Source organism: Eleutherodactylus coqui, chromosome 8 (genome assembly GCF_035609145.1).
Source record: "Eleutherodactylus coqui strain aEleCoq1 chromosome 8, aEleCoq1.hap1, whole genome shotgun sequence".
NCBI lineage: Eukaryota > Metazoa > Chordata > Amphibia > Anura > Eleutherodactylidae > Eleutherodactylus > Eleutherodactylus coqui.
This window is the reverse complement of record NC_089844.1, coordinates 86600714-86626190: the sequence shown is the minus strand read 5'-3', so window position 1 is coordinate 86626190 and position 25477 is coordinate 86600714. Positions and strand designations below refer to the sequence as shown.

General features: G+C 45.4%; 1 protein-coding gene across 1 annotated transcript in view; it reads right to left on the bottom strand.

Annotated features, from left to right (window-relative positions):
- Nucleotides 1-25477, bottom strand: part of ITGB6 (integrin subunit beta 6) — a 79165-nt gene that overhangs the window by 29250 nt on the left and 24438 nt on the right. The window contains exon 9 of the mRNA XM_066575954.1: nt 7442-7531. Within this exon, the coding sequence (XP_066432051.1) occupies nt 7442-7531 (90 nt within the window). The remainder of the gene's footprint in view (nt 1-7441; nt 7532-25477) is intronic.

The following is a 25477-nucleotide window of genomic DNA, read 5'->3' as shown; positions in this document are numbered from 1 at the left end:
TCCTGTCTTTGGAAGGTATACTGACAGCTTTTCAGTCTTAGCTACTCACTCAATTGGCTTCTTGCATTGAGTAACATAAAAGGGTCAGGCTGTGCGATGTCAGCAGTTCACGCTGGCGCTCGTCCACAGCTGCTAATTTTCAGAGATGAACAAATCTCACTATTTCCACTTTTTTTCTTTTGTAACATTTGTATCTGAGACATAAGCTACAGATGCCTCATAAAAGCCTTTCATAGCTCCTATCATCCTCATGTGGCCTTTCATCTAAATACATGAAAATGTCTTCATTATGTGAAGTGTCATTCCAGAAGCAAAACAAATAACTCTTATCTCACCCAAGATAACACATAAAGAGCAGTAATTGCTAAACATGAAACATTCACTTAACAGACTGATAACATCACTAACCACATTTCATGATGGAGCATCCTAGTAAAACCACAGAGAAGGGTCATACTATTCATACCAAGCGGCGCTAACCAAAATGATTCTTAAGGGCAAAAAATGGCAAATATTTTATAGACCTCTTACCCGTCTCCTAATGTAATGATTTATGATGGTCATATTCATTAAAGGGGTTGTCCAGTTGTAAACTATAGGTTATCAATAGTAAATTGGTGGGATGCTGCTACTTGGGATTCCCTCTGATCAACAGCTTTATTCCCACTGCAGTGGCCAGACTTGGTATTGCAGGCCAGGTTCCCATTGCACTAAATGCCTGCAATACCAAACCTGGCCACTACAGTTGGAATGGAGCTGTCTGCTTCGTACAAAAATCGGGTCAGTGCATAAGTGCACTGACAGAGAAAAGCTGATCGTTGGGGCCACAGGTAACAGAAATCCCCTGATCTACTATTAATGCCCTATTCTGCACATAAACTAAGGTCTAAGGCGTTTTCCTTTTTGCACTATTCCTAGATGTTAGATGGGTCCCCCAAAGATAAACTGATCACAGGGTCCTGCACTCATCAGCTGTAGTTTGTGAGGGAATCCATTAGCATGTTGAGGATTTTTGGGGCTAGGTTATGGGGCTCCATGGTGAGGGAACGGGGAGTCTGAGGAGATGTGTTCCACACTGACAGGGTGCCCTGTTCCTGTGGTGTGTCCCTGTGAAGTTGGCGCGCACATAGTGTAACACTTTCTCGCTGGCTCTGTGCATGCACTCTTCCATTCATCTTTATGCAAGAGCGTGAGCACAGAGACGACTGAAGAGAATCACACTGTGGACACAGCATAGGAATAGGGCACCCAGTGAGTAGTAAACCCAGCTCCCTGGACTCCCCGTTCCCTTACTCTCTGAGCCCCATAACATAGCTCATCAATGGTTAAGTGGCATGGTCCACCACATGGGATCGCAGCCAATCAGATGATTAAAATCCTTTCACACAGGAGCGACGATCACTCACTGAATGGAGGCGTTGTGCACCAGAGATCTCTTTTGGCCAACCACCTCCATTCACAGTAAACAGGCAGTTAGATAAACGACTGCCTGTTTATATGGGCTGTCAGTCACTTGGTTTTTAGGTGAGCTAAAAACCAAGCGACTTTGGCAAGCAAGCGATTCTCGCTCACTTGCTTTTTTCGGGTCCCATGTGTACACGGGCCAACAGTCGCCCATAATCGTTCTTTTGAGCAATTACTTCGGTAACTATTCACCCTCATAAACGTACCCCCACTCTTTCTAGTCGCTTTACATTTTTCCTAAAAGACAAGTGGCATGAATGAGAGATTCCCATCTATTAGTTGAGAATTCGTTGACAGGGTAGTTGAAAATGTTTTTCTAAACCAGACAACCCGTTTAGGTCCTGTCTGTTCTTCTGTACTATAAGAAAAGATTATTTCTACTATAAAAGTTCCATTGCATATAAAGGGTTCATCTGTAGCTGCATGGTTAGATGACCAGACAATGTTTGTGTACACAGCAGGATCAGACTACACAGGGTTTGCTTGGTAGTCTGTTGCCATGGAGACACAAAGATCTGTATGGGAGTTTTACACTCAAGACTATATGCAAAAATTGCTTTATTGTACTTAGGTGCATTAGACAGTGGCTTTTAAGTAATCAATCCTTTTTTAACCTTCTAATGCTCTTTTCTATTCTCAAACCCGCACATCAAAGAGGAGTGGATGGGTCGACCCTGGTGAGTTACATCCACCTGCTCAATTCACTATTGCTTTCTAATTACATGTTGGGGTTGAAGTGGCCTTTATACCTTTTATCCATAGCGGTAATATCCTTGTGGATTCTTTCCTCATGTTCATCCCTCACATCACCCAAAAAAGCCAGCTGAGAATGAAGGAAATGAATTTTGAGCGAAATTACGCAACATGTACGCTGCTAACATGTTGCTTACAAGTTCTGCATGGTTGTTAGCCTGATGGTTGCCAAGAAAGTTCTGCACAAATGCATCCCAAGCATTGTGTTTAAGGGTGCTCAATTTGGATCTGAATGTTCACACTAATAAGTGGATTTCAGGAACAAAAAAAAATCCTGCTTTTAGTTCGGCTTCCGTTTAGTTTTTTCCAAACTTGTCCTTCAGATACTGGAAACCATCTCCATTCTGATCCGTAGCCACGGCAAAGTTTTCCATTAGGCCCAGCTTAATATGAAGCGGTGGAAGGTGCACTATCATTGGATCCACCAGTGATGCATGTAGCACACTGTAACTGCCAACAGTGTGCTCAGCTCTGGACGGCCGCTGCATCACTTTGTAACGATGGCTCACAATTGGGAGAAACTGTTCTTTACTTATTGTTATTTAAAAATCCAGCAACATTGGTCGTACAGTAAAAGCCGCCTCAGTGATGATCTTTCGGTTCGTGCCAAATCATTGGCACAGCAAACGGCATTGCCTTCCTCTTGCCATTGAGCCCCTGTGTGAGGCCAGATGTGAGGTGCCAATTTTGCCTTGATCTCCTACTTTACACCCAAAATAATACTTGTAAGCAATCTTCAAGGAGGTGTTGGAGGCGCTGGAAGGCATGATGCATGTGATGGTGCAACAATTATAATGTTGCCATGCATCGGTATGTGGGCTAATCTACTGAGATATCGTCAAACTGTAGTTGGCCTATAACTCATGATCTAGACGTCCTAGGTGAATTTGGGAATCAGATTTGGATTCAACACACTCCATTTCATACATATAACATGTTTTTTCCCCCAGTAGCACAATATTTGTTTATCAGTGTAACCCAATGTGAAAAGTTTTAGCATTTAAACAATAATGCTAGAGTCGTTCTCGGCTACAATCTGCGAGCAGGAGCATGCCGGGATCCGCCGTGACTCACCCTCACTACATGTGTAATCATTGCTCACTACTCAAATATTTTGAAAATGAAGTGCTTGTGCTTTTCCATCTCAGGTTTATACAAATTAGCAAATGCTAAGACATAAAAGGTAAAATCAAAGTGCATTCCAGTGTTGTTACTGTAGCAAACCGCACATAGAACACTTCCCTAAAAACTTTATCGGGGTGCAGGTTAAAGCAGCCGTATTAATCAGCTACAGAGCTATCACTTGTCCAGCCCCACTGCCATTGAAGCGGGGCTGGACATAGTCATCGGTGGTCAGGACCGGAAGTGTAATAGACTGCTTCACCCACACTGAAATCAGTGTGAGTGCTGCCTCCTATTACACTTTTGGCTTACATTTATAATTAATCTAGACTTGTTCTAGACACTTCTCCAAACTACTGACGGAAGTCTTTAGAGTGTCTAAAGCACATAATAAATTTGGTGCACGCCATGTATTCTTTCAGATCTGTCATTATTGCCTCTTTTAGCTATTGGTCTTGCTAACTATATACTGTGTTTCCCCGAAAATAAGATACTGTCTTATATTAATTTTTGCCCCAAAAGAGGCACTAGGTCTTATATTCGGGGATGTCTTATACTTACCTAGCAGGCTTGGTCCGGGTCTTTCACTGCTCTTTGGAGCTCTGGCGCACTTCCTGCAGTCGTTGGCTGCACACAGAAGATCACTTCCTGGTTACGGGATTCATAAATCCGGCCTCCATGAAGTGATGGGTCTAATTGGCTGAGCAGTGGTTGAAGAACCAATCAATGCAGCACTTGATGAACCAACCGGAGCCATCACTTCCTGGCGGTCAAGGACTGCAGGAAGCGCGTCGGAACTCCAGAGAGCAAGGGGAGGGATCCAGACTGAGCCGGCTATGTAACATATTCCTTTTTAAAAAAATGTAGTGCAGACTAGGGCTTATTTTCAGGGTAGGTCCATTTCAGGAAGGAGTTAAAGGGGTATATAGGATTAGAAAAAAGGGTCTATTTTTTACAGAAACAGTGCTACCCTTTACCTTGGATTGTGCAAAGAATAAAATAGAATTGTGCAACTTTTTCATAGTTTTTGTTCAATCTTTATTAGTAGATGGGGTGATTAAAAAGAAACACAATTCTTGCATTATGTTATTTTTTTACAGCGTTCACTGTGTGAGATAAATAATGCAATACTTGTTTTTAGGGTTTGGGTTTTTTCAAACGCACTGATACCAATTGTTTATTTTTGTATACATTGTTATAAGGCAAAAATGAGAGCGGGCAATTTTTTTTGGGGTAAATAGGGTTAAATACACGGCTGCTTTGGGAGCCTTTACTAAACCCTGGGCTACCATGGCCATGATCGTGGGGTCCAATAATGAGTCAGGGGGGAAGGCTCTCCCAACTGAAATCTTATATATTGCGGTCAGGATTGACAGGTCATCTAAGCTGTGATTGAAGCTACGTCTGATTGCGGCTGTTGGCAGCCATGATCATCAGCTGCTTTGAACAGCCAGCACCGGCCGGGTATATAGTGGGCTCGGCTCCCGAGCATGCCTCATACCCAAAGACACACCTCTCTCACCCATCACAGAGGTCAAACGATTAAAAGAAAACCTGAATTATTTTCTTCTTTTTCGTCAGGCCCTCTACTTGTGGTCCCACTGCTATACCATCAAAGCACCAGGCAGTTTACGGTAGCATTTTTGATAATCCAACATTTTGTTGGTTTCTGTTGAGCTGGATTATCAAAGTTCTATTGAACGAAAAGGAAAGCACAGACTCTAAACTTTGCGCACAGAGAGAATCTATTTCCCAATTCAAAGGCATCTAAATGATAAACGAAGTTAAGCCCCCCCACTAGAGAGTTCATTACGACAAACTGCAGTCCTTCAGCAAATTGCTAAGAAATTAATAACATATTTCTTAATATTGTAGGATCTTCTTTTAGTTCTATTGCAGGATCCCGGGGCTCTACAATGAAAGTAATTGAATGAACTCTGAGAAAACCAACTCCTATGGCTCTGACACTTACTATCGGAGAGAGCACTCTGCGGCATAATGTCCCTTCTCCTTTTTCAGAAGCGACTTTTCTTTGCATTGCTAAATTAAATTTCCCCTCTCCTTGGTTTCATACTGACTTAACAGCATTATAATAGTCTTAGTCATGGCCAGCTTTATTTTGTAAGTCTGGGCCATTAACCAGCTGCTGCAGATAAAATAGTGTGTCATATTATATAGCCATTAATGTCAAATGTGATTACATAGCCAAGATAGGAAGGAGAGAGGCCTGGTGGCTAATGCAAGCCTCTAAAGCACAAGGCTTGAGTTCATTACTAACGCTGCATGATTCAACATATCTATATTGGTTTTGCCACTGTAGCACTTAAACAGAAAAGCGATTTGTATCATCTGGATCCACATGAAACCAAATAGTCCGGTAATGGAGTTTTTAACCCAGTTTTCACCAAAGTGATGAGCATAGCAATGCAGAGGATAAGGGAATGGCCCTCATACCTTGAGCAGAAGAAGCATCATTTGTCTTGTATTATCCTATTATATCTTATGTATCCTCTGAGATAACTTTTATCGCTGATATTAGTGCTGGGGAAGCATTTATGGCAAGGAAAGACCTGTATTGCAATGTAAGTGCACATTTACAGGCTGAGTACAGTACAAAAAATTACAGATGTAATTTGTAAAACTTGGGTTGCAATTAATTTTAGGTTTTATTAGGGCATGCTTAGATGGTCGAGGGGGTTCCTTGCTTATGCTGGCTTCACATGAGTGAGAATCTTGCACAAATATGAACCCCGTTCTTTTGAATGAAGTCATGTGCATGAGCGATGTCCTACCCTTTCGCGTTCCTCGGAATGCATCGCCCATTATTTTCAGTGTGACAGTAAAACACATTGCACGCCATACAATGTGCATGCGAGTGCAATGTGGGGTTTCCCATAGAAAAATGGGAAACCCTTGCCGATCTTCTGACGCGGTTGAAAGCCATGCTGGAGGATTGCTATTCACTGAAGCGATGGTAGACATTTTTGCCGTAAAAACGCACGTTGGTGAGTGTGATATTGGGCTGAGTTTAGGTAGTGTGTAGGTAGCCTGGGTATAAGGACACATACCATAGAAACCCCAGAGATTTCAATTATTGCAGGGAAAGTGGAAATTTTCAGACTCGTTCCACTGGCTAACATCTGATCTCAATTGTAGGATTTCCAACACACTGATCAGATAGGTTTCAGAGAACCAACTGAATAAAAAGGGGCGGTCCAAGTGGACAACCCTTCTAAAATTGGTATCATCAGGAGGATGCTGGTGGCAGGTGGACTTGCAAAATAAGAACATGTAAGTGAAGTAAACATTCTTGTAGAGCTGAGGATGGGTTAAACATGTCCCATGGTGACTCTAATACTTGAGGACACAAGAAATGGCTGTCTTTAGTTATTTGTGACCCATGCAGTCACACAGGGCACCAACTTGGAGAGGGGGCATTAGGAGGATGCAGGCATGTAAGCTGGAGGTGATCACCTCCCTTAGGTCCGCCCATCCAAATGATCTTCCTCCTCTGTGCAGTAGCAACTTGTGGAAGAATATGAATCCTCCTGCTCTATCCCCTCCTCTCTGAAGTTTCTAGGTACCCTTGTCAGCCCATTGCTTCCCCTGCTATGTTATGAACTTGGTTCTGGTATTGTATCTATGTATAGATGTTGGTTAGTGCTGAATGTAAGTGATCAGTTTGGTTCTTGTGCTGTAATTGTGGTATAAGCTTGGTTCTAGGGCTGTACTTATGGTATGAGCTTGGTTCTGGTATTGTATCTATGAACAGGGGTTGGTTAATACTGTATTCATGAATTTAGTTCTGGAGTTGCATTTATGTTATGAGCTTGGTTCTGGCACAGTAATTACTGAGTTGTTCTGGTATGGGTATGCTGCTATTTTACTTCTTATCTGCACAAGCAGGATACATCTAGACAGTCTTTCAGTGCAATATATGTTTTGTCTTATAATCAGGGGATACACAAAAAAATCCGCAGAGCATTCCATCTAACCTAAGGTTGGAACTGCCCACAAACCATGTATACTAAATCCAAGAGGACAATATCCTATAACTAGAAAATAACAGTCGCATAATATGTTATATAAAATGAAATCTTACTTTGTATGCCGATAAAATCAACTGTAATACATTTCCTGAGTTTTCTTTCAGCAGTCCTACGGTGGCTCCGGGGATGAGTTTGGCATATTTCTATAATAAACAAGGAAAATTGAGTATATTAAGTCTGCTCTGAAGTGCAAATTGTACGTTTTCTTCAAGTAGTGTACAGTATATTCAGCAAAGGCTGGCAGACAGAGCTGTTAGGCAGTAGGAGCTAATGGGACGCTACTGCCAATGCTGCACTCTACTGTATTTGACATCATTAGGCAATGCATTAAATTAGTGTGAAGACATCACTGGCCCCAGCCTATAATCCAAGGCCATTGTCAACCTTCCCCTGAAGTGCAGTATAAGAAATTCATACTAGAATATACAGTGTATAAAAAAGTTTATATATATATATATATTTCCATTGAGAGTTTGTACACCAGATCACTTCTATGACTGTCAACTATATTGTACCCCTATTTTATGTAATTAGCATGTTTTGTTTGGCGTCTTTACTTATATTTTTCATTCCTTTTTTTGCTGTAATTATTATTCTTATCAAAAACTTGCATGTGATTAGACCCGCGCCAAAATTAGACAAGGTGTGCAGCCAGATATTTCCATTGAATTCCAAACTTTTCTGTAACGCAACAGTCATTTGAGATACTCCAATGGAAATGTAGGCCAGGAACACTATCTTTTCTCCTTAGGGAGAGCAGGGGGGAAAAGGTACTTGTTATATGTATAGCGCTAACTTATTCCACCATGCATTCAGGTAATTAATTACCCCGGATCAAGCTGGGTACTCATTTTATCGACCTAGGAAGGATGGAAGGCTGAGTCAACCTTGAGCCGGCTACCTGCACCAAGCGGGGATTGAACTCGCAACCTTCAGGTCATGAGCGAGAGCTTGAGGCAGCGGACTCTGCGCCACACAAGGCCCCTAAAGAGGACACAGGAGCACCTAGAAGGTGAGCGAATGAGGGAACTTATAAGGCTATTCATGCTCCTCAGGGTAATATGCAAATAAGCGAGGTGCACTGGGCATACGACATTAATGTCTATTGGGATATCTGCAGTTGTAATCCAAAGTAGGTGAACCTTTTGGAATCGCCTAGACTTCTGCATTGATTGTGAATGTTTACTCAATGTGCTCAATAAAAGACATGAACAATCCAACTGTTTGGGTGCTTTTAGCTTGGGTGGATTGCGTTTGCCATGATAGTGACTTAGGGCTTTCCTCGAGGACCAGGAGTTGTCATGTTCTTGGCAATGTGTTCTAAACACTGCTGTCCCACCGGAGCCCAGTAGTGACTGCACAGACAGAGCACAAACAAGTCAACCACCCTTGGAGCACAGTGACTGGGAGGTAAGTTATCAACACCCCTGAACAGACCATCCAGGAACAGACAGCCACATCAATCCATTCCTCTATGTTTCAGCCAGGTCAACACACCACCCCACCCTGCAAAAAAGCTAGGGGAAGCTATAGAGAGACAAAATGAACTATTGCAAATGGCCAAACAACTTTTTGAAAACCCACTGGATGAGTATGATCACATTGGACAGAACATTGCTTGCAAAATGAGACTTATGACACAGCATCAAAGGATTCATTAAGGGAGGATTTCTACAGACTTGTCTGCTAAGGAACTACTTGGCAAACTTGATGGAGACACTATTGTTGCATGTCGGAAGCATTTCCCATCACCTTCATGGCAAACTCTGGACCAAATGCCTGGGCGTTACTTCCAGCCCACAAGAACTGTCCCTCCTAATCTGCAGCCACCTGTTGCATCTCCATCAGCTACCATATGTCGTAGTGAACATAGTCAACTGAGGGCTCACTCACACAGGTGTATGTGTCCATGTATTATGCACACATTTTCCATGCACGTAAAATATACAATACACAGCCAATATGCAAGTACTTGCGTATTTGCTGTGTATGTTAAATCTCCATAGCCTATATTTGTGCGTATCGTAAATATAGTAGATGTGGGTTGTTTTCATGCACATAAAAGAAAAAAACTGAAAAAACGCAGGTGTGAGTGACACAATAGAAATCAATGGGCTTTTAGTACCATGTCAAAAATACTTGCATAATACACGGCAACTTAAAGCCCTTTTACACACAATGATTATCGATCAAAAGCCATCTTACCCTTACCCGTCGCGCGTTGCTGCAACATCAGAAGAAAGGAAAATCAAGGAAACTCGTTCTTATAACATTGAATTTACATTGTGTTTTATGTTGTTTTAATTCTATGTATTTAATTAGAGATGAGCGAACGTACTCGTCCGAGCTTGATATTCGTGCGAATATTAGCGTGTTCGAGATGCTCGTTACTCGTAACGAGTACCACGCGGTGTTCTGGTTACTTTCAGTTTCCTCTCTGAGACGTTAGCGCGCTTTTCTGGCCAATTGAAAGACAGGGAAGGCATTACAACTTCCCCCTGTGACGTTCAAGCCCTATACCACCCCCCTGCTGTGAGTGGCTGGGAAGATCTGATGTCACCCGAGTATAAAAGTCGGCCCCTCCCGCGGCTCGCCACACATGCCTTGTGAGTTAGCTGAGGGAAAGTACTATCGTGCTGGTGCTGCTGTAGGGAGAGCGTTAGGAGTCAGTGTAGGCTTCAAGAACCCCAAAGGTCCTTCTTAGGGCCACATCTACCTGTGTGCAGGCTGCTGCTAGCAGTGTTTTTTTTTTTTTTTTCCTCAAAATCGGCAGTGCAGAGCATTGCACCCGGCATTAGGGACAGAAGTGGTGCATAGGCAGCGAGAGTGTTAGGAGTGAGTGTAGCCTTCAAGAACCTCAACGGTCCTTTCTAGGGCCAAATTTAAGCGTGTGCAGTACTGTGCTGGCTGCTGTTAGCTGTGCTGCATTTTTTTTTCTTTCTAAAAATCGTCTGTGCAGAGCATTGCACCCTGCATTGATACTACAGGGACAGAATTGTGTAGGCAGGGCCACAACACAGTTATTGTTCATTGAATATCCGCAGTGGGGCCCTCCCTTTGCAAAAAAGGAAAAGAAATTATATTTGGCCAGCCTGTGTCAGTCCTAAGGTCTCCGTGTACGTGTGTGCTGCGTGGACAACGTACAAAAATCAGACGCAACCAGCTACGGTTTACTGCAGGCTTGCGCCATTGTCTTTCCTGACTGGCAAATACCTGCTCTGCTAGAGTTAATAACTCTGCTACACTAAAGTTGTGTGTGACTTTTTCAGGGCCACACTACAGTTCTAAAAGTTATTATTCATTGAATATACGCAGTGGGTCCTTCCCTTTGCAAAAAAGGAAAAGAAATTATATTTGGCCTGCCTGTGTCAGTCCTAAGGTCTCCGTGTACGTGTGTGCTGCGTGGACAACGTACAAAAATCAGACGCAACCAGCTACGGTTTACTGCAGGCTTGCGCCATTGTCTTTCCTGACTGGCAAATACCTGCTCTGCTAGAGTTAATAACTCTGCTACACTAAAGTTGTGTGTGACTTTTTCAGGGCCACACTACAGTTCTAAAAGTTATTGTTCATTGAATATACGCAGTGGGTCCTTCCCTTTGTAAAAAAGGAAAAGAAATTATATTTGGCCTGCCTGTGTCAGTCCTAAGGTCTCCGTGTACGTGTGTGCTGCGTGGACAACGTACAAAAATCAGACGCAACCAGCTACGGTTTACTGCAGGCTTGCGCCATTGTCTTTCCTGACTGGCAAATACCTGCTCTGCTAGAGTTAATAACTCTGCTACACTAAAGTTGTGTGTGACTTTTTCAGGGCCACACTACAGTTCTAAAAGTTATTGTTCATTGAATATACGCAGTGGGTCCTTGCCTTTGCAAAAAAGCGAAAACATTATATTTGGCCTGAAGGCTTGCGCCAATTTATTTCCTGCCTGGGAAATCAAATCACTGGTAATACAGCATGCTGAGGGGTAGGGGTAAGCCTAGAGGACGTGGACGTGGCCGAGGACGCGTAGGCCCAAGTGAGGGTGTGGGCACAGGCCGAGCTCCTGATCCAGGTGTGTCGCAGCCGACTGCTGCGCGATTAGGAGAGAGGCACGTTTCTGGCGTCCCCACATTCATCGCCCAATTAATGGGTCCACGCGGGAGACTTTTATTAGAAAATGAGCAGTGTGAGCAGGTCCTGTCCTGGATGGCAGAAAGTGCTTCGAGCAACCTATCGTCCAGCCACAGTTCTGCGCCGTCCACTGCTGCAAATCCGAATCCTCTGTCTGCTGCTCCTCCTTCCTCCCAGCCTCCTCACTCCACTACAATGACACATGCTCAGGAGCGGGAACACTCCCAGGAACTGTTCTCGGGCCCCTGCTCAGATTAGGCAGCAGTGGTTCCTCTCCCACCAGAGGAGTTTATCGTCACTGATGCCCAACCATTCGAAAGTTCCCGGGGTCCGGGGGAAGAGGCTGGGGACTTCCGCCAACTGTCTCAAGAACTTTCTGTGGGTGAGGAGGACGATGACGATGAGACACAGTTGTCTTGCAGTGAGGTAGTAGTAAGGGCAGTATGTCCAAGGGAGCAGCGCACAGAGGATTCGGAGGAAGAGCAGCAGGACGATGAGGTGACTGACCCCACCTGGTGTGCAACGCCTACTCAGGACAGGTCTTCAGAGGGGGAGGCAAGGGCATCAGCAGGGCAGGTTGCAAGAGGCAGTGCGGTGGCCAGGGGTAGAGGCAGGGCCAGACCGAATAATCCACCAACTGTTTCCCAAAGCGCACCCTCGCGCCATGCCACCCTGCAGAGGCCAAGGTGCTCTAAGGTCTGGCAGTTTTTCACAGAGACGCCTGACGACCGACGAACAGTGGTGTGCAACCTTTGTCACGCCAAGATCAGCCGGGGAGCCACCACCAACAGCCTCACCACCACCAGCATGCGCAAACATATGATGGCCAAGCACCCCACAAGGTGGGACGAAGGCCGTTCACCGCCTCCGGTTTGCACCGCTGCCTCTCCCCCTGTGCCCCAACCTGCCACTGAGATCCAACCTCCCTCTCAGGACACAGGCACAACCGTCTCATGGCCTGCACCCACATCCTCACCTCCGCTGTCCTCGGCCCCATCCAGCAATGTCTCGCACCGCACAGTCCAGCCGTCGCTAGCGCAAGTGTTGGAGCGCAAGCGCAAGTACGCCGCCACGCACCCGCACGCTCAATCGTTAACCGTCCACATAGCCAAATTTATCAGCCTTGAGATGCTGCCGTATAGGGTTGTGGAAACGGAGTCCTTCAAAGCTATGATGGCGGCGGCCCCGCGCTACTCAGTTCCCAGTCGCCACTACTTTTCCCGATGTGCCGTCCCAGCCCTGCACGACCACGTCTCCCGCAACATTGTACGCGCCCTCACCAATGCGGTTAGTGGCAAGGTCCACTTAACTACGGACACGTGGACAAGCACAGGCGGGCAGGGCCACTACATCTCCCTGACGGCACATTGGGTGAATTTAGTGGAGGCTGGGACAGAGTCAGAGCCTGGGACCGCTCACGTCCTACCCACCCCCAGAATTGCGGGCCCCAGCTCGGTGGTGGTATGTTCGGCGGTGTATGCTTCTTCCACTAAAGCACCCTCCTCCTCCTCCTCCTCCTCCTCCTCAACCTCTGTCTCGCAATCTAGATGTGTCAGCAGCAGCAGGACGTCGCCAGCAGTCGGTGTCGCGCGGCGTGGCAGCACAGCGGTGGGCAAGCGTCAGCAGGCCGTGCTGAAACTACTCAGCTTAGGAGATAGGAGGCACACAGCCCACGAACTGCTGCAGGGTCTGACAGAGCAGACCGACCGTTGGCTTGCGCCGCTGAGCCTCCAACCGGGCATGGTCGTGTGTGACAACGGCCGTAACCTGGTGGCGGCTCTGCAGCTCGGCAGCCTCACGCACGTGCCATGCCTGGCCCACGTCTTTAATTTGGTGGTTCAGCGCTTTCTGAAAAGCTACCCACGCTTGTCAGACCTGCTCGTAAAGGTGCGCCGACTCTGCGCACATTTCCGCAAGTCCCACACGGACGCTGCCACCCTGCGCACCCTGCAACATCGCTTTAATCTGCCAGTGCACCGACTGCTGTGCGACGTGCCCACACGGTGGAACTCTACGCTCCACATGTTGGCTAGGCTCTATGAGCAGCGTAGAGCTATAGTGGAATACCAACTCCAACATGGGCGGCGCAGTGGGAGTCAGCCTCCTCAATTCTTTTCAGAAGAGTGGGCCTGGTTGGCAGACATCTGCCAGGTCCTTCAAAACTTTGATCAGTCTACCCAGGTGGTGAGCGGCGGTGCTGCAATCATTAGCGTCACCATTCCTCTGCTATGCATCTTGAGAACTTCCCTGCAAACCATAAAGGCAGCCGCTTTGCGCTCGGAAACAGAGCCGGGGGAAGACAGTATGTCGCTGGATAGTCAGAGCACCCTCCTGTCTATATCTCAGCGCGTTCAGGAGGAGGAGGAGGAGGAGGAGGATGAGGAGGATGAGGAGGAGGGGGAAGAGACAGCTTGGCCCACTGCTGACGGTACCCATGCTGCTTGCCTGTCATCATTTCAGCGTGTATGGCCTGAGGAGGAGGAGGAGGAGGATCCTGAAAGTGATCTTCCTAGTGCGGACAGCCATGTGTTGCGTACAGGTACCCTGGCACACATGGCTGACTTCATGTTAGGATGCCTTTCTCGTGACCCTCGCATTCAACGCATTCTGGCCACTACGGATTACTGGGTGTACACACTGCTCGACCCACGCTATAAGGAGAACCTTCCCAGTCTCATTCCCGAAGAGGAAAGGGGTTCGAGAGTGTTGCTATACCACAGGACCCTGGCGGACAAGCTGATGGTAAAATTCCCATCCGACAGCGCTAGTGGCAGAAGGCGCAGTTCCGAGGGCCAGGTAGCAGGGGAGGTGCGTAGATCGAGCAGCATGTACAGCCCAGACAGTGCAACAGTCTTTAAGGGCCTGGCCAGCTTTATGGCTCCCCAGCAAGACTGTGTCACCGCTCCCCAGTCAAGGCTGAGTCGGCGGGAGCACTGTAAAAGGATGGTGAGGGAGTACGTAGCCGATCGCACGACCATCCTCGGTGACGCCTCTGCCCCCTACAACTACTGGGTGTCGAAGCTGGACACGTGGCCTGAACTAGCGCTGTATGCCCTGGAGGTGCTTGCTTGTCCTGCGGCTAGCGTCTTGTCGGAGAGGGTGTTTAGTGCGGCTGGGGGAATCATCACAAATAAGCGTACCCGCCTGTCAACCGACAGTGCCGACAGGCTAACACTCATCAAGATGAACAAAGCCTGGATTTCCCCAGACTTCTCTGCTCCACCAGCGGACAGCAGCGATACGTAAGCAATACGTAGGCTGCACCCGCGGATGGAAGCTACGTTCTCTCTCACCATCCTAAACGGGGACATTTCTGCTTCATCAATCTGTGTCTAATATTCCTCCTCCTCCTCCTCCTGAAACCTCACGTAATCACGCTGAACGGGCAATTTTTCTTAGGGCCACAAGGCTCACTCATCTAATTTTTCTAAACAATTTTTATATGTTTCAATGCTCTTAAAAGCGTTGAAACTTTAACTTGAACCAATTTTTCGTTAAACTGGGCTGCCTCCAGGCCTAGTTACCACTTAAGCCACATTAACCAAAGCGATTAATGGGTTTCACCTGCCATCTTGGTTGGGCATGGCCAATTTTTACTGAGGTACATTAGTACTGTTGGTACACCAATTTTTTGGGGCCCTCACCTACAGTGTAATCATAGCAATTTGTATGTTCTTCGCCTGCACTCATGGTACAGAAGTGTGTGTGGGGTTGGCCTACACTTTAGCTACATAAATGTAACTTGGGCCTTGGCTATACTGCAGCTACTGAAATGGAACTAAGACTGCGCTCCCACTATACTGCTGCTTCGGAATTGTTACTGGGGCCTGTCTTGAGTGCTACTATTGCTGACATGGAACGAAGACTGCGCTCCCGCTATAATGCTGCTTCGGAATTGTTACTGGGGCCTGTCTTGAGTGCTGCTATTGCTGACATGGAACGAAGACTGCGCTCCCGCTATAATGCTGCTAGTGATATGTTAGTGGTGCCTGTCCTAATGCTACGGCTGAAATGTTACGAATTCTGGGCTCTGCCTATACCGCTGCTAATGGTATGTCTCTGGGGTGTGGAAACAGAGGCTTCCCAAAGACATGATGGCGGCGAGGCCATTTCCCACCAACGCGGTTACTGTTAAGGTGCATATAACCACGGACACGTGGAGAGGACACGTAGTGCCTCAAAAACATCCCCCTTCTCCTCCAACAGGGAAAACATTCTTGGCAAATGCCTTTGCATTGGTTCGTCTGGTGGCAGTCCAAGAATTTCACCTTTACCGACACTACAAGATAACCCCCCCCACCATATCCCCGCCACGGCCCACTTAATCCTGGCCACATTCCGAAAACCAACAAAATAAAACCGCGCTACTAGGTCCGCCGTCACCACCACATTACCACCAACGCGGTTACTGTTAAGGTGCATATAACCACGGACACGTGGAGAGGACACGTAGTGCCTCAAAAACATCCCCCTCCTCCTCCAACAGGGAAAACATTCTTGGCAAATGCCTTTGCATTGGTTCGTCTGGTGGCAGTCCAAGAATTTCACCTTTACCGACACTACAAGAGAGCCCCCCCACCATCCCCCCGCCACGGCCCACTTAATCCTGGCCACATTCCGAAAACCAACAAAATAAAACTGCGCTACTAGGTTCGCCGTCACCACCACATTACCACCAACGCGGTTACTGTTAAGGTACATATTACCAGTCTGACTGGGGCATGCAGAGACACCTTGACAGAATGAATAGTGTGTGGCACATAGGTTCCCCATTGCTATGCCCACGTGTGCAGCTCCTGATGGCGGTGGCACAGGATTATATTTCTCATTGCTTCTGTACAGCATTGTGGGCTATCGCCCCACCACTTTTAAAGAGGGTCGCTGCCTAGCCGTGCCAACCCCTCTGCAGTGTGTGCCTGCGGTTCCTCGTCATGGCAGACGCACTTCTAAATAGACATGAGGGTGGTGTGGCATGAGGGCAGCTGAAGGCTGCGCAGGGACACTTTGGTGTGCGCTGTGGGGGGGAGGGGGGGCGGTTGGTCAGCATGTAACCCAGGAGAAGTGGCAGTGGAGTGTCATGCAGGCAGTGATTGTGCTTTGTTGGAGGTAGTGTGGTGCTTAGCTAAGGTATGCATTGCTAATGAGGGCTTTTCAGAAGTAAAAGTTGTTGGGAGGGGGGGCGGGCCCACTCTTGCCGCTATTGTGGCTTAATAGTGGGACCTGTGAACTTGAGATGCAGCCCAACACGTAGCCCCTCGCCTGCCCTATCCGTTGCTGTGTCGTTCCCATCACTTTCTTGAATTGCCCAGATTTTCACACATGAAAACCTTAGCGAGCATCGGCGAAATACAAAAATGCTCGGGTCGCCCATTGACTTCAATGGGGTTCGTTATTCGAAACGAACCCTCGAGCATCGCGAAAAGTTCGTTCCGAGTAACGAGCACCCGAGCATTTTGGTGCTCGCTCATCTCTATATTTAATCAAGTGCTTGTGGATACACAATATTTTTTGTTTTTCCGTCTGGCGCGTACACGAATAAATCCGAAGGTTTTCCGACGCGTGAGCTGGCCACATACAGTTGTCCATGTGAGAAGCACGGATTCTCCAAATCTAGCCCACACACTTGCAGCGATTGTCCTTGTGCTCTGTTGATGGTCATTGCAAAAGCGAGTCACACCGGAAACTGTAAACGTTTGAATTCAAATGGCATATCTGTTGGGATAATTGGAATACGTGGCAACAGAACATCTTCCCCTTTGAATTTCCCATTCAAAATTGTAGCTACGATGACATTGTTCATCATCTTTTTCACTGAAAGTCTTGTACCATTGCAAAGTTGTGGTGGATGGATGTTTCGGAGAAGAATGATAGGCACGCCTATTTTCAATGTTAAAATGTGCGGTGGCATACCTGGAAAATCGGGTGAATTCAAGAATTCCGTTGGGTAATTGACAGCTTCATCTTGATTCATCACAGTATCGATGGACTTATACGTTGTCGCTTCGCCTGGTATTCCGTTTTGAATGCTGAAATTGATGGCATTGACATCGTTGTTGGTAGCTGCTAATATAGCCCGTGCGCTGAGCCACTGAGGATTTTTGTAATTCCGCGCGATATTTGAGAAAACCTTTTGAATCAATTCGTCTTTGGTTGATGTCATCTTACCAAAGTTTGTTGGCAATGTGATACATTGTGTAGATCTGTCGATAGGCATTTTCCCATTTCCAATATCCAGCAATTGTTTTGCGAAACATTCGGTGGATGCATCATTTTGTAGTTGAACACGCATATTGGTTTTCAAAGTCAATTTCTTAACATGTTGCCATAGAACTGATGATTTGAGACATGCATTAAGACAATCAATGCTCGTGCCAAATTTCAAGTTTCTATGACATTGGGAAGCGAGAAAATTAGATTCCGTACGTAAAATTTGGATGCTAATTCTTTGGCGCTTACAATTGAATAATCGAGTTGGGACCCAATAACTTTTCCTATTTATGACATAATCAATGCTCGTGCCAAATTTTTTAAGTTTCTATGACATTGGGAAGAAATTTCAAGTTTCTATGACATTGAGAAGCAAGAAAATTAGATTCCGTACGTAAAATTTGGACGCTAATTCTTTGGCGCTTAAAATTGAATAATCGAGTTGGGACCCATTAACTTTTCCTATTTATGACATAATCAATGCTCGTGCCAAATTTCAAGTTTCTATGACATTGGAAAGTGAGAGAAATAGATTCCGTACGTAAAATTTGGACACTAATTCTTTGGCGCTTACAATTGAATAATCGAGTTGGGACCCATTAACTTTTCCTATTTATGACATAATCAATACTCGTGCCAAATTTCAAGTTTCTATGACATTGGGAAGCGAGAAAATTAGATTCCGTACGTAAAATGTGGACGCTAATTCTTTGGCGCATAGAATTGAATAATCGAGTTGGCACCCATTAGCTTTTCCTATTTATGACATAATCAATGCTCCTGCCAAATTTCATGTTTCTACAACATCGGGAAGTGAGAGAATTAGTGGCAATGATGGAAATCGAACGATCTACGTGGGGGGGTCGTAACTGTCGACGACGCTCGCACGCGCGCCATTTATCGTAGCATAAATGTACTATGCCTATAATCTTCCCAGGAGTGTACTCAACAACTTCCCAAAGTCTCATGGCGATCGGATGAATGGCGTAGTGGCGCATAAAGGACAAACAGACACGCACGCATACAGACATACATTCAATTTTATATATATAAATAGATAGATATATATATTATATATATATATATATATATATATATATATAGTAAAAGTAAGGAATAGTAAAATTACTCTGCAAAAAGCAAGACGCAACCCCAAAGATGAAAAAATTTAGTTGTTTTTTTTTTCCACTTCCCTACACTTATAATGGACTAAAAAACTTTTTAAAATTTTGTATGGTACATTAAATAGTACCATTGAAAAATACAATTTAGGGCTCAGTCACACGGGCGCATCAGCACCCGTACACCGGCACCGATGCGCCCGTGTGACTGACAGTTAGCAGACGGCCGTACCTGAAGATGGACGTCTCTCTGCAGCGCTGATGAAAGAACACGACCGGCAATGAAGCGGTCACATGTTCTTTCCTCCGGCGCTGCAGAGAGACGTCCATCTTCAGGTATGTCCGTCTGCTACCTGCAGTAACACGGGCGCCGATGCGCCCATGTGACTGAGCCCTTATCCTGCAAAAAACAAGCCCTCATACAGCTATTGAGTTATGATTTTTTAAGAGTGGGGAAGAGAAATCGAAAATGGGGGAAAAAATGGGCAGCATCCTTAAAGGGTTAAAAAGTGCAAGCAATATGAACTTATTGTTACTTTTGCACAATGCAGCAGCTAATAAGTCTGCATGAAACATACTTTGTTGTGAAAATTCTGTTATCCCTCTGGAATGTCGTTTACTAATACGTGACCATTTTTATCATTTGGGTGTAAATACACTTTAAGCACCCTTTAAATCGCTCCATGAAAGGGAAGCTGAAGTGTTCATAGGTCCGTATTATATGTGATAAAGATCTACATTGCAGTCAAACAAGTCAGCTGTGCGGTCATGTCGCGGTAGGGGTAAGCAAACCAGAGTATGATGAAACATGTATACTTTCATGACAAAGAACTGTAGTGGAAACTTGGTTACGTAGGTACGAAAAAAGGAACAGTAGGAGATATTATATGCCTTTAACGCTAGAAAGTCGACCCTGACTAGGCTAACTAATGATTACAACACATAAAATCAGATTTCACACTCTACTATTGGTACACACAGCTATATAATAAAGTATTTAGTGAAATAGGCAATTAAAGTCTCTGAAGACGGAATGAACTCCACTATGGCAAAATGCTACACACACAGCCTTTTGTTAACAAAGAGGCTGACCGAAGAACCAGGACAATTAGGATTTTAAGACAAAATCGTGGATAGTTCCATGTAATACGTTACTATGTGCACAAGCTAACAAAACTACAGACATCCAATTTAAATAGCACAGGATGGCCCTGACTAGCAGGCCTGCTTGCTAACACCAGGTGTTTGTGTGCGCACACTCTGTTTTTATAGAGGTCTGTCCTCACTCACAATCTCTGGCATGTTCTGTTGTTGGGGTAATGAGGCCTCTGAAGTCCCTCTGTGGTCTCCAAACCAGGTCACTATTAAATGATTTGCCCTCCTCTGTGGAGTTTTTTGACATGATCTCTCTGGCTGTAAACTTTGGGAATCTGCAAAATGAACTTGTGCAGCAGAGTTCTCTCTCAGTAATCGTTCCTGACACAGGGTGGGCGCAGGCAGCAGTATACAATCTGTTGCGTCACTCAGCTGACTGTCCACTCAGGCAGCCACACCAAAATCCTCAGCTGCACTCCACTCGGAGAGTCTATCCTTCAAACCACTGTTGCCCTCACTCTTGCCTGGAGTCTCAAGGTGGCGATAAAACATTTGCTTGTGCAAATATTCACACGAGCGCATGAATTTTTGCAAATGCTTTCGTATTTGTGTGGCCTTCCCTTACAGTCACATAACTGGGGTTTCATTACCCTCGTGAGATACAAGGAATGTCATCCCTATAAAAGGATTTCTGGGAAGAGAAATACAGTATGAAGTGCCGCTCTCTTAATACCTGTAAATTCCTTTCTGCCAACATTCCTTGGATACTGTCCCAACTACATTGTATGTATTTGACTTGGAGCGCTGCCTGAAGTTCTATCATGCTAGTCCGAAAAAACACAAATAATTCTTTATATTTAAATTTGTGTCATCTGACCGGACTGCCAGCGTACAGATAGATGGGGATAAAACAGCGGATCAGGTTTCTTTTTGGGAAATTCTCTGATAAAGTTCATTACAATCTGGCAAATGCAGTCATACTGTCTGTTTGTCTCTGAAGCGCTGCAGATATGTAGTAGGAGATGCAGCTCAGCCTGTGAAAATACCTCAATATTTGATTATCTTCATTAATCTCCAAAAAACGGTCACAATAAAATAGGAAAAACCATCCAGAAAATAACATTTTTTTTCTGTGAATTTTGAATTTGATTCATGTAAATATATTTCACGCATAACTAATTCGCCTTAAGTCCATCTTTAACCACTTAGTGACATAACTATTTTTAGCCTTAGAGAGGCTGTACCAGAATTTAAAGTTATTCCCTACCCACCAGGCTCGAAAACAGGGGTCCTGTGTCCACCCTGCTACTTACTGCGGGGTTACTGCACCCTTCCGCAGTGAGGAGGAGACTGGATGGAGCGCTCCATTGACTTTCAGTGGGACTGTGGAGACACCCGTGTGGCACTTGCTCTGGTATTTCCAACAGTCTTATTGAAAATGAATGGAGCACCAACTCCACATACTGGGCAGCCCTCCATTCACAGTGATGTCACTGCGGGGGAAGAAGTAACCCTCGCAGTTATAGGCAGAGCAGGACATAGGAGTCTCGTTTTTGATTGGTGGGAGTCTCAGTGGTGAGATGCCCACTGATCAGCAAGTTATTCCCCATCCTGTTGATAGGGAATAACTTGTAATTGTAGTAAAGCCCCTTTAAAATTCTACAGATTTATCTTTCAGCAGAGCTATTGTGATACATATGGTGTATTTTAAAGCTGTCTAATCTAAGAGTACTTTCGCATAGCATGACAGTTGCCTATTATTGCTGAAGAACGTGGGTCCCGTGTGCCTCATTGTCCTCACTGTACCCCTCCTCAGTGAAGACTGAATAAAGGGCTAGTAAGAGAAGAGAGCCAGTAGGAAGCCGCGCTGTTAAGAGAGCCCCCGCATTGGTCTCCCGGTTAGTAGCCCAGTTTCCAAGTCGTCCTGATCATATCACATGCTGCTGTCCTTGAGACGTGGGGATGTACTTAATAGCAGGGCTGTCTTAACAGCATTATGTGCCCTCGGGCAAAGCAGTGTACAACAGCTACTTACAGGAATAAAATGTAACTGAAACGTAAGGTGACCAGACGCCCCAATTTAGGCGGGACAGTCCCACTTTGGGGTGTTCAGCTTTCTACCAGGACAGCCATTTGTCCTACTTTTGGGATGTCTGCTCACAAAGAAGGTGACTACCAGCCTGGGTGCCACAGCTCCCCGGCTGGTAATCACTTTGCGGCACTGCGGCCGGATGCACACACTTCCGACCCTGCAGCAGTGCTGTGAAGAGGAGAGGTGGAGCTTGGAAGACTAGCAGGAGGGTAAGTATATTGGTTTCAGGGGGGGTTCTAGTAGTACTGGGAATACTGTGGGGGTCACTATTACTACTGTGCTTGATATAGGGGACACTATTACCTCTGGGGGCACTCTGGGGTCACTATTAATACTAATGGCACTGGCAGGGGTCACTATTACTACTGAGGCCACTGTGGGGCTCACTATTACTACTGAGGGCACTGTGGGGCTCACTATTACTACTGAGGGCACTGTGGGGGGGCACTATTATTAGTAAGGCAACTGTGGGGGTCACTATTACTATTGAGGCCACTGTGGGGGTCACTATTACTACTGAGGGCACAGTGGGGGTTGCTATTACTATTGAGGCCACTGTGGGGGTTACTATTATTACTGAGGGCACAGTGGGGGTTGCTATTACTATTGAGGCCATTGTAGGGGTTACTATTATTACTGAGGGCACAGTGGGGGTTGCTATTACTATTGAGCCCAATGTGGGGGTTAGTATTATTACTGAGGGCACTGTGGGGGTTACTATTATTACTGAGGGCACTGTGGGGGTTACTATTACTATTGAGGGTGCTGTGGGGGTAACTATTACTATTGAGAGCACTGTGGGTGGCGCTATTACTACTGAGGGCACTGTGGGAGGGCACTATTATTACTAAGGCAACTGTGGGGGTCACTATTACTACTGAGGGTACAGTGGGGGTTGCTATTACTATTGAGGCCAGTGTGGGGGTTACTATTACTATTGAGGGTGTTGGGGGGGGGTCACTATTACTATTGAGGGCACTGTGGGGGTCACTATTACTATTGAGGGCATTGTGGGGGTCACTATTATTACTGAGGGCACTGTAGGGGTTACTATTACTAAGGGCACCGTGGGGTTTACTATTATTACTGAGAGCACCATGGGGTTTACTATTATTACTGAGGGCACTGTGTGGGTCACTATTACTACTAAGGGCACTGTGGGGGTCACTATTACTACTAAGGGCACTGTGAGGGTCACTATTACTATTGAGGGCACTGTGGGGGTCACTAATACTACTAAGGCAACTATGGGGGTCCCAATTACTACTGAGAGCCAATGTGGGGGGTCACTATTACTACTGAGGTCACTATCGGGGTCACTATTACTACTGGGGCCACTCTGCATGTGGCAGCATAACTCAAGCTGACTTACAGTATGTTTCCACAAGGTGAAAATGCTGTGGAATGTCCACAGCAGAAATTTCCAAAGTATTCCTGTTGTCAGCGCTCCCCGGCTTTCGGTTCCCAGCGGCCTCGTCAGGTGAGGCTGCTACAGACGGCTGGAAACCGGAAGCCAGGGAGCGCTGACAGTGGGAAGTCAACGGCGGAGGTGAGGGGGAGCGCCGCATAGTATGAAATAAGCTGCAGGTACATGGCTGATTTTCAGTCAAAATCTGCACCAATGGTACACATTTTGACTGTTTTTTGGATACAGAAATGCTGCAAAATTTGCTCCCTGTCTTTTTTGAACCGTACTTTTTTATAACGACGGAGCTAAAATCATACATTGTGATAAGCCCCGCCCACCTAACCAAACCCCTCTGTCCCACCTTGACCCTGGGAAAATCTGGTCACCTTATGAAACATTACATTTTATTTCTATTAAAAGGGTTATTTACCTGGAAAAATATATTATATAGGGATGCGGCAGCCACAGGACAATGTCGAGAAAACGCGGGAGGACGAGCAAGTTAGCAACCGGCGACCTAGACTGGAGAACCGGAAGTTTAAGTCCCTAGGGTCCATTTTCCTCTTGCACTGTAGGCATCTTTGTTCATAGCGCCAGGCTACTTTACACTCGAAAGTAACAAGACAATGCACTATGCTTCACCGGATGATCCACACATCCATTTGGTGGGAAATCTCTTTTTTTAATAGAAATTATGAATAATTTGAAAGTGAAACAGAAAGTGACAAAACTAAAGTCTTCACACATGGCATAGACAGATTGGAGCCAAGTTCATATCCCGCCACACATTATCATATATGATGCATGGTGCATTAAAATGTTAACATACATAGATTAGTATGCTTGGAGGGGGGGGGGGGAAGCCTGGGAAAGTGCCCGTCAAGCCCATTTGTTAAGATGGCACTCCTTAATGGAGCATGAGGGCTTCTTTCTTTGCAGGACAAGTTGTATTTTTCAATGTTAACACTTTGGGGCATATATAACATTACATATTGTTTAATTTGCAGGATCTTTTTTTGGCTGGGGGTGGAGGAGCAGAAAATGGTAAAAAACTAGCATGGTGTGGCTACCCTATTTGTGTAGCGCATCTGGCCATTCGGACCGAATAGCAGTGGCTGCACTAAATAGTGTAGTGTGCCCTACTCTAATGTAGTGTTCTAGCCATGATGATTGGCACGCAATTTTTTTCCAGGGCCACTTTAAGTTTCCAATCTGCATTGGTGGTCAGGGCTGGAAGTATAATAGATTGCTTCACTCGCACGGAAATCAATGGCAGTGATGCCTTTTATTATACTTTTGGATCCTCATTGCAGTCAGAGCTGGACGTAATAGAAGGCATTGTTTCCATTGATGTCAATGGTTGTTCAGCCCTGACCACCAATGCGGACATCTGGCCCCGCTGCACTTACCGCCAGCTGAAACATCAGCTGATTGGTGGGGATCTCGAGCAGTGAATCCCCGATAATCAGACACTGATGACCTATCTACCTTTCTTGAGTATAGGTCACCATTAATAAATGCCCAAGAAGACCCCTTTAAAAAAAACTTACACAAAGCAACTTTTTCTGCTAAGATTTCATCCAATGGAGGATCAAACCACAACAATAAAATAAGGTAACATTTTAATTGCCGTTTGCCAAGTATGTGACATATCAAACATGAACCATATTTTTCTGATTTATTGTTTCACATACTTTAAAATAAATTGGAAACAACATCTCATGTTCAAATCACATCTGCTCCATGGCTCCACTTCCATATGTCATTCAGTTCATGTTAAGAGACGGGTTGAAGATTTTTTTATTGTTTTCTACAATTGTAGATGGAAAGTTTTTTTTTTGTTTGTATAATAAATTCTAAACTCAATTATGCTTTAATAGAAGAGTATTAAAATAATACAGATCCTTAATGTGCGTTTATATGTTATAGTACAATATTTCTCCAAAGAATGAACCTATGTGCAATGCAAGGAAATTTAGTGGCGGGATATTTATTAAGGACCCATTCACGTGGAAAGCACACGGACCCATGACAGTAAATTGGTGTATTCAG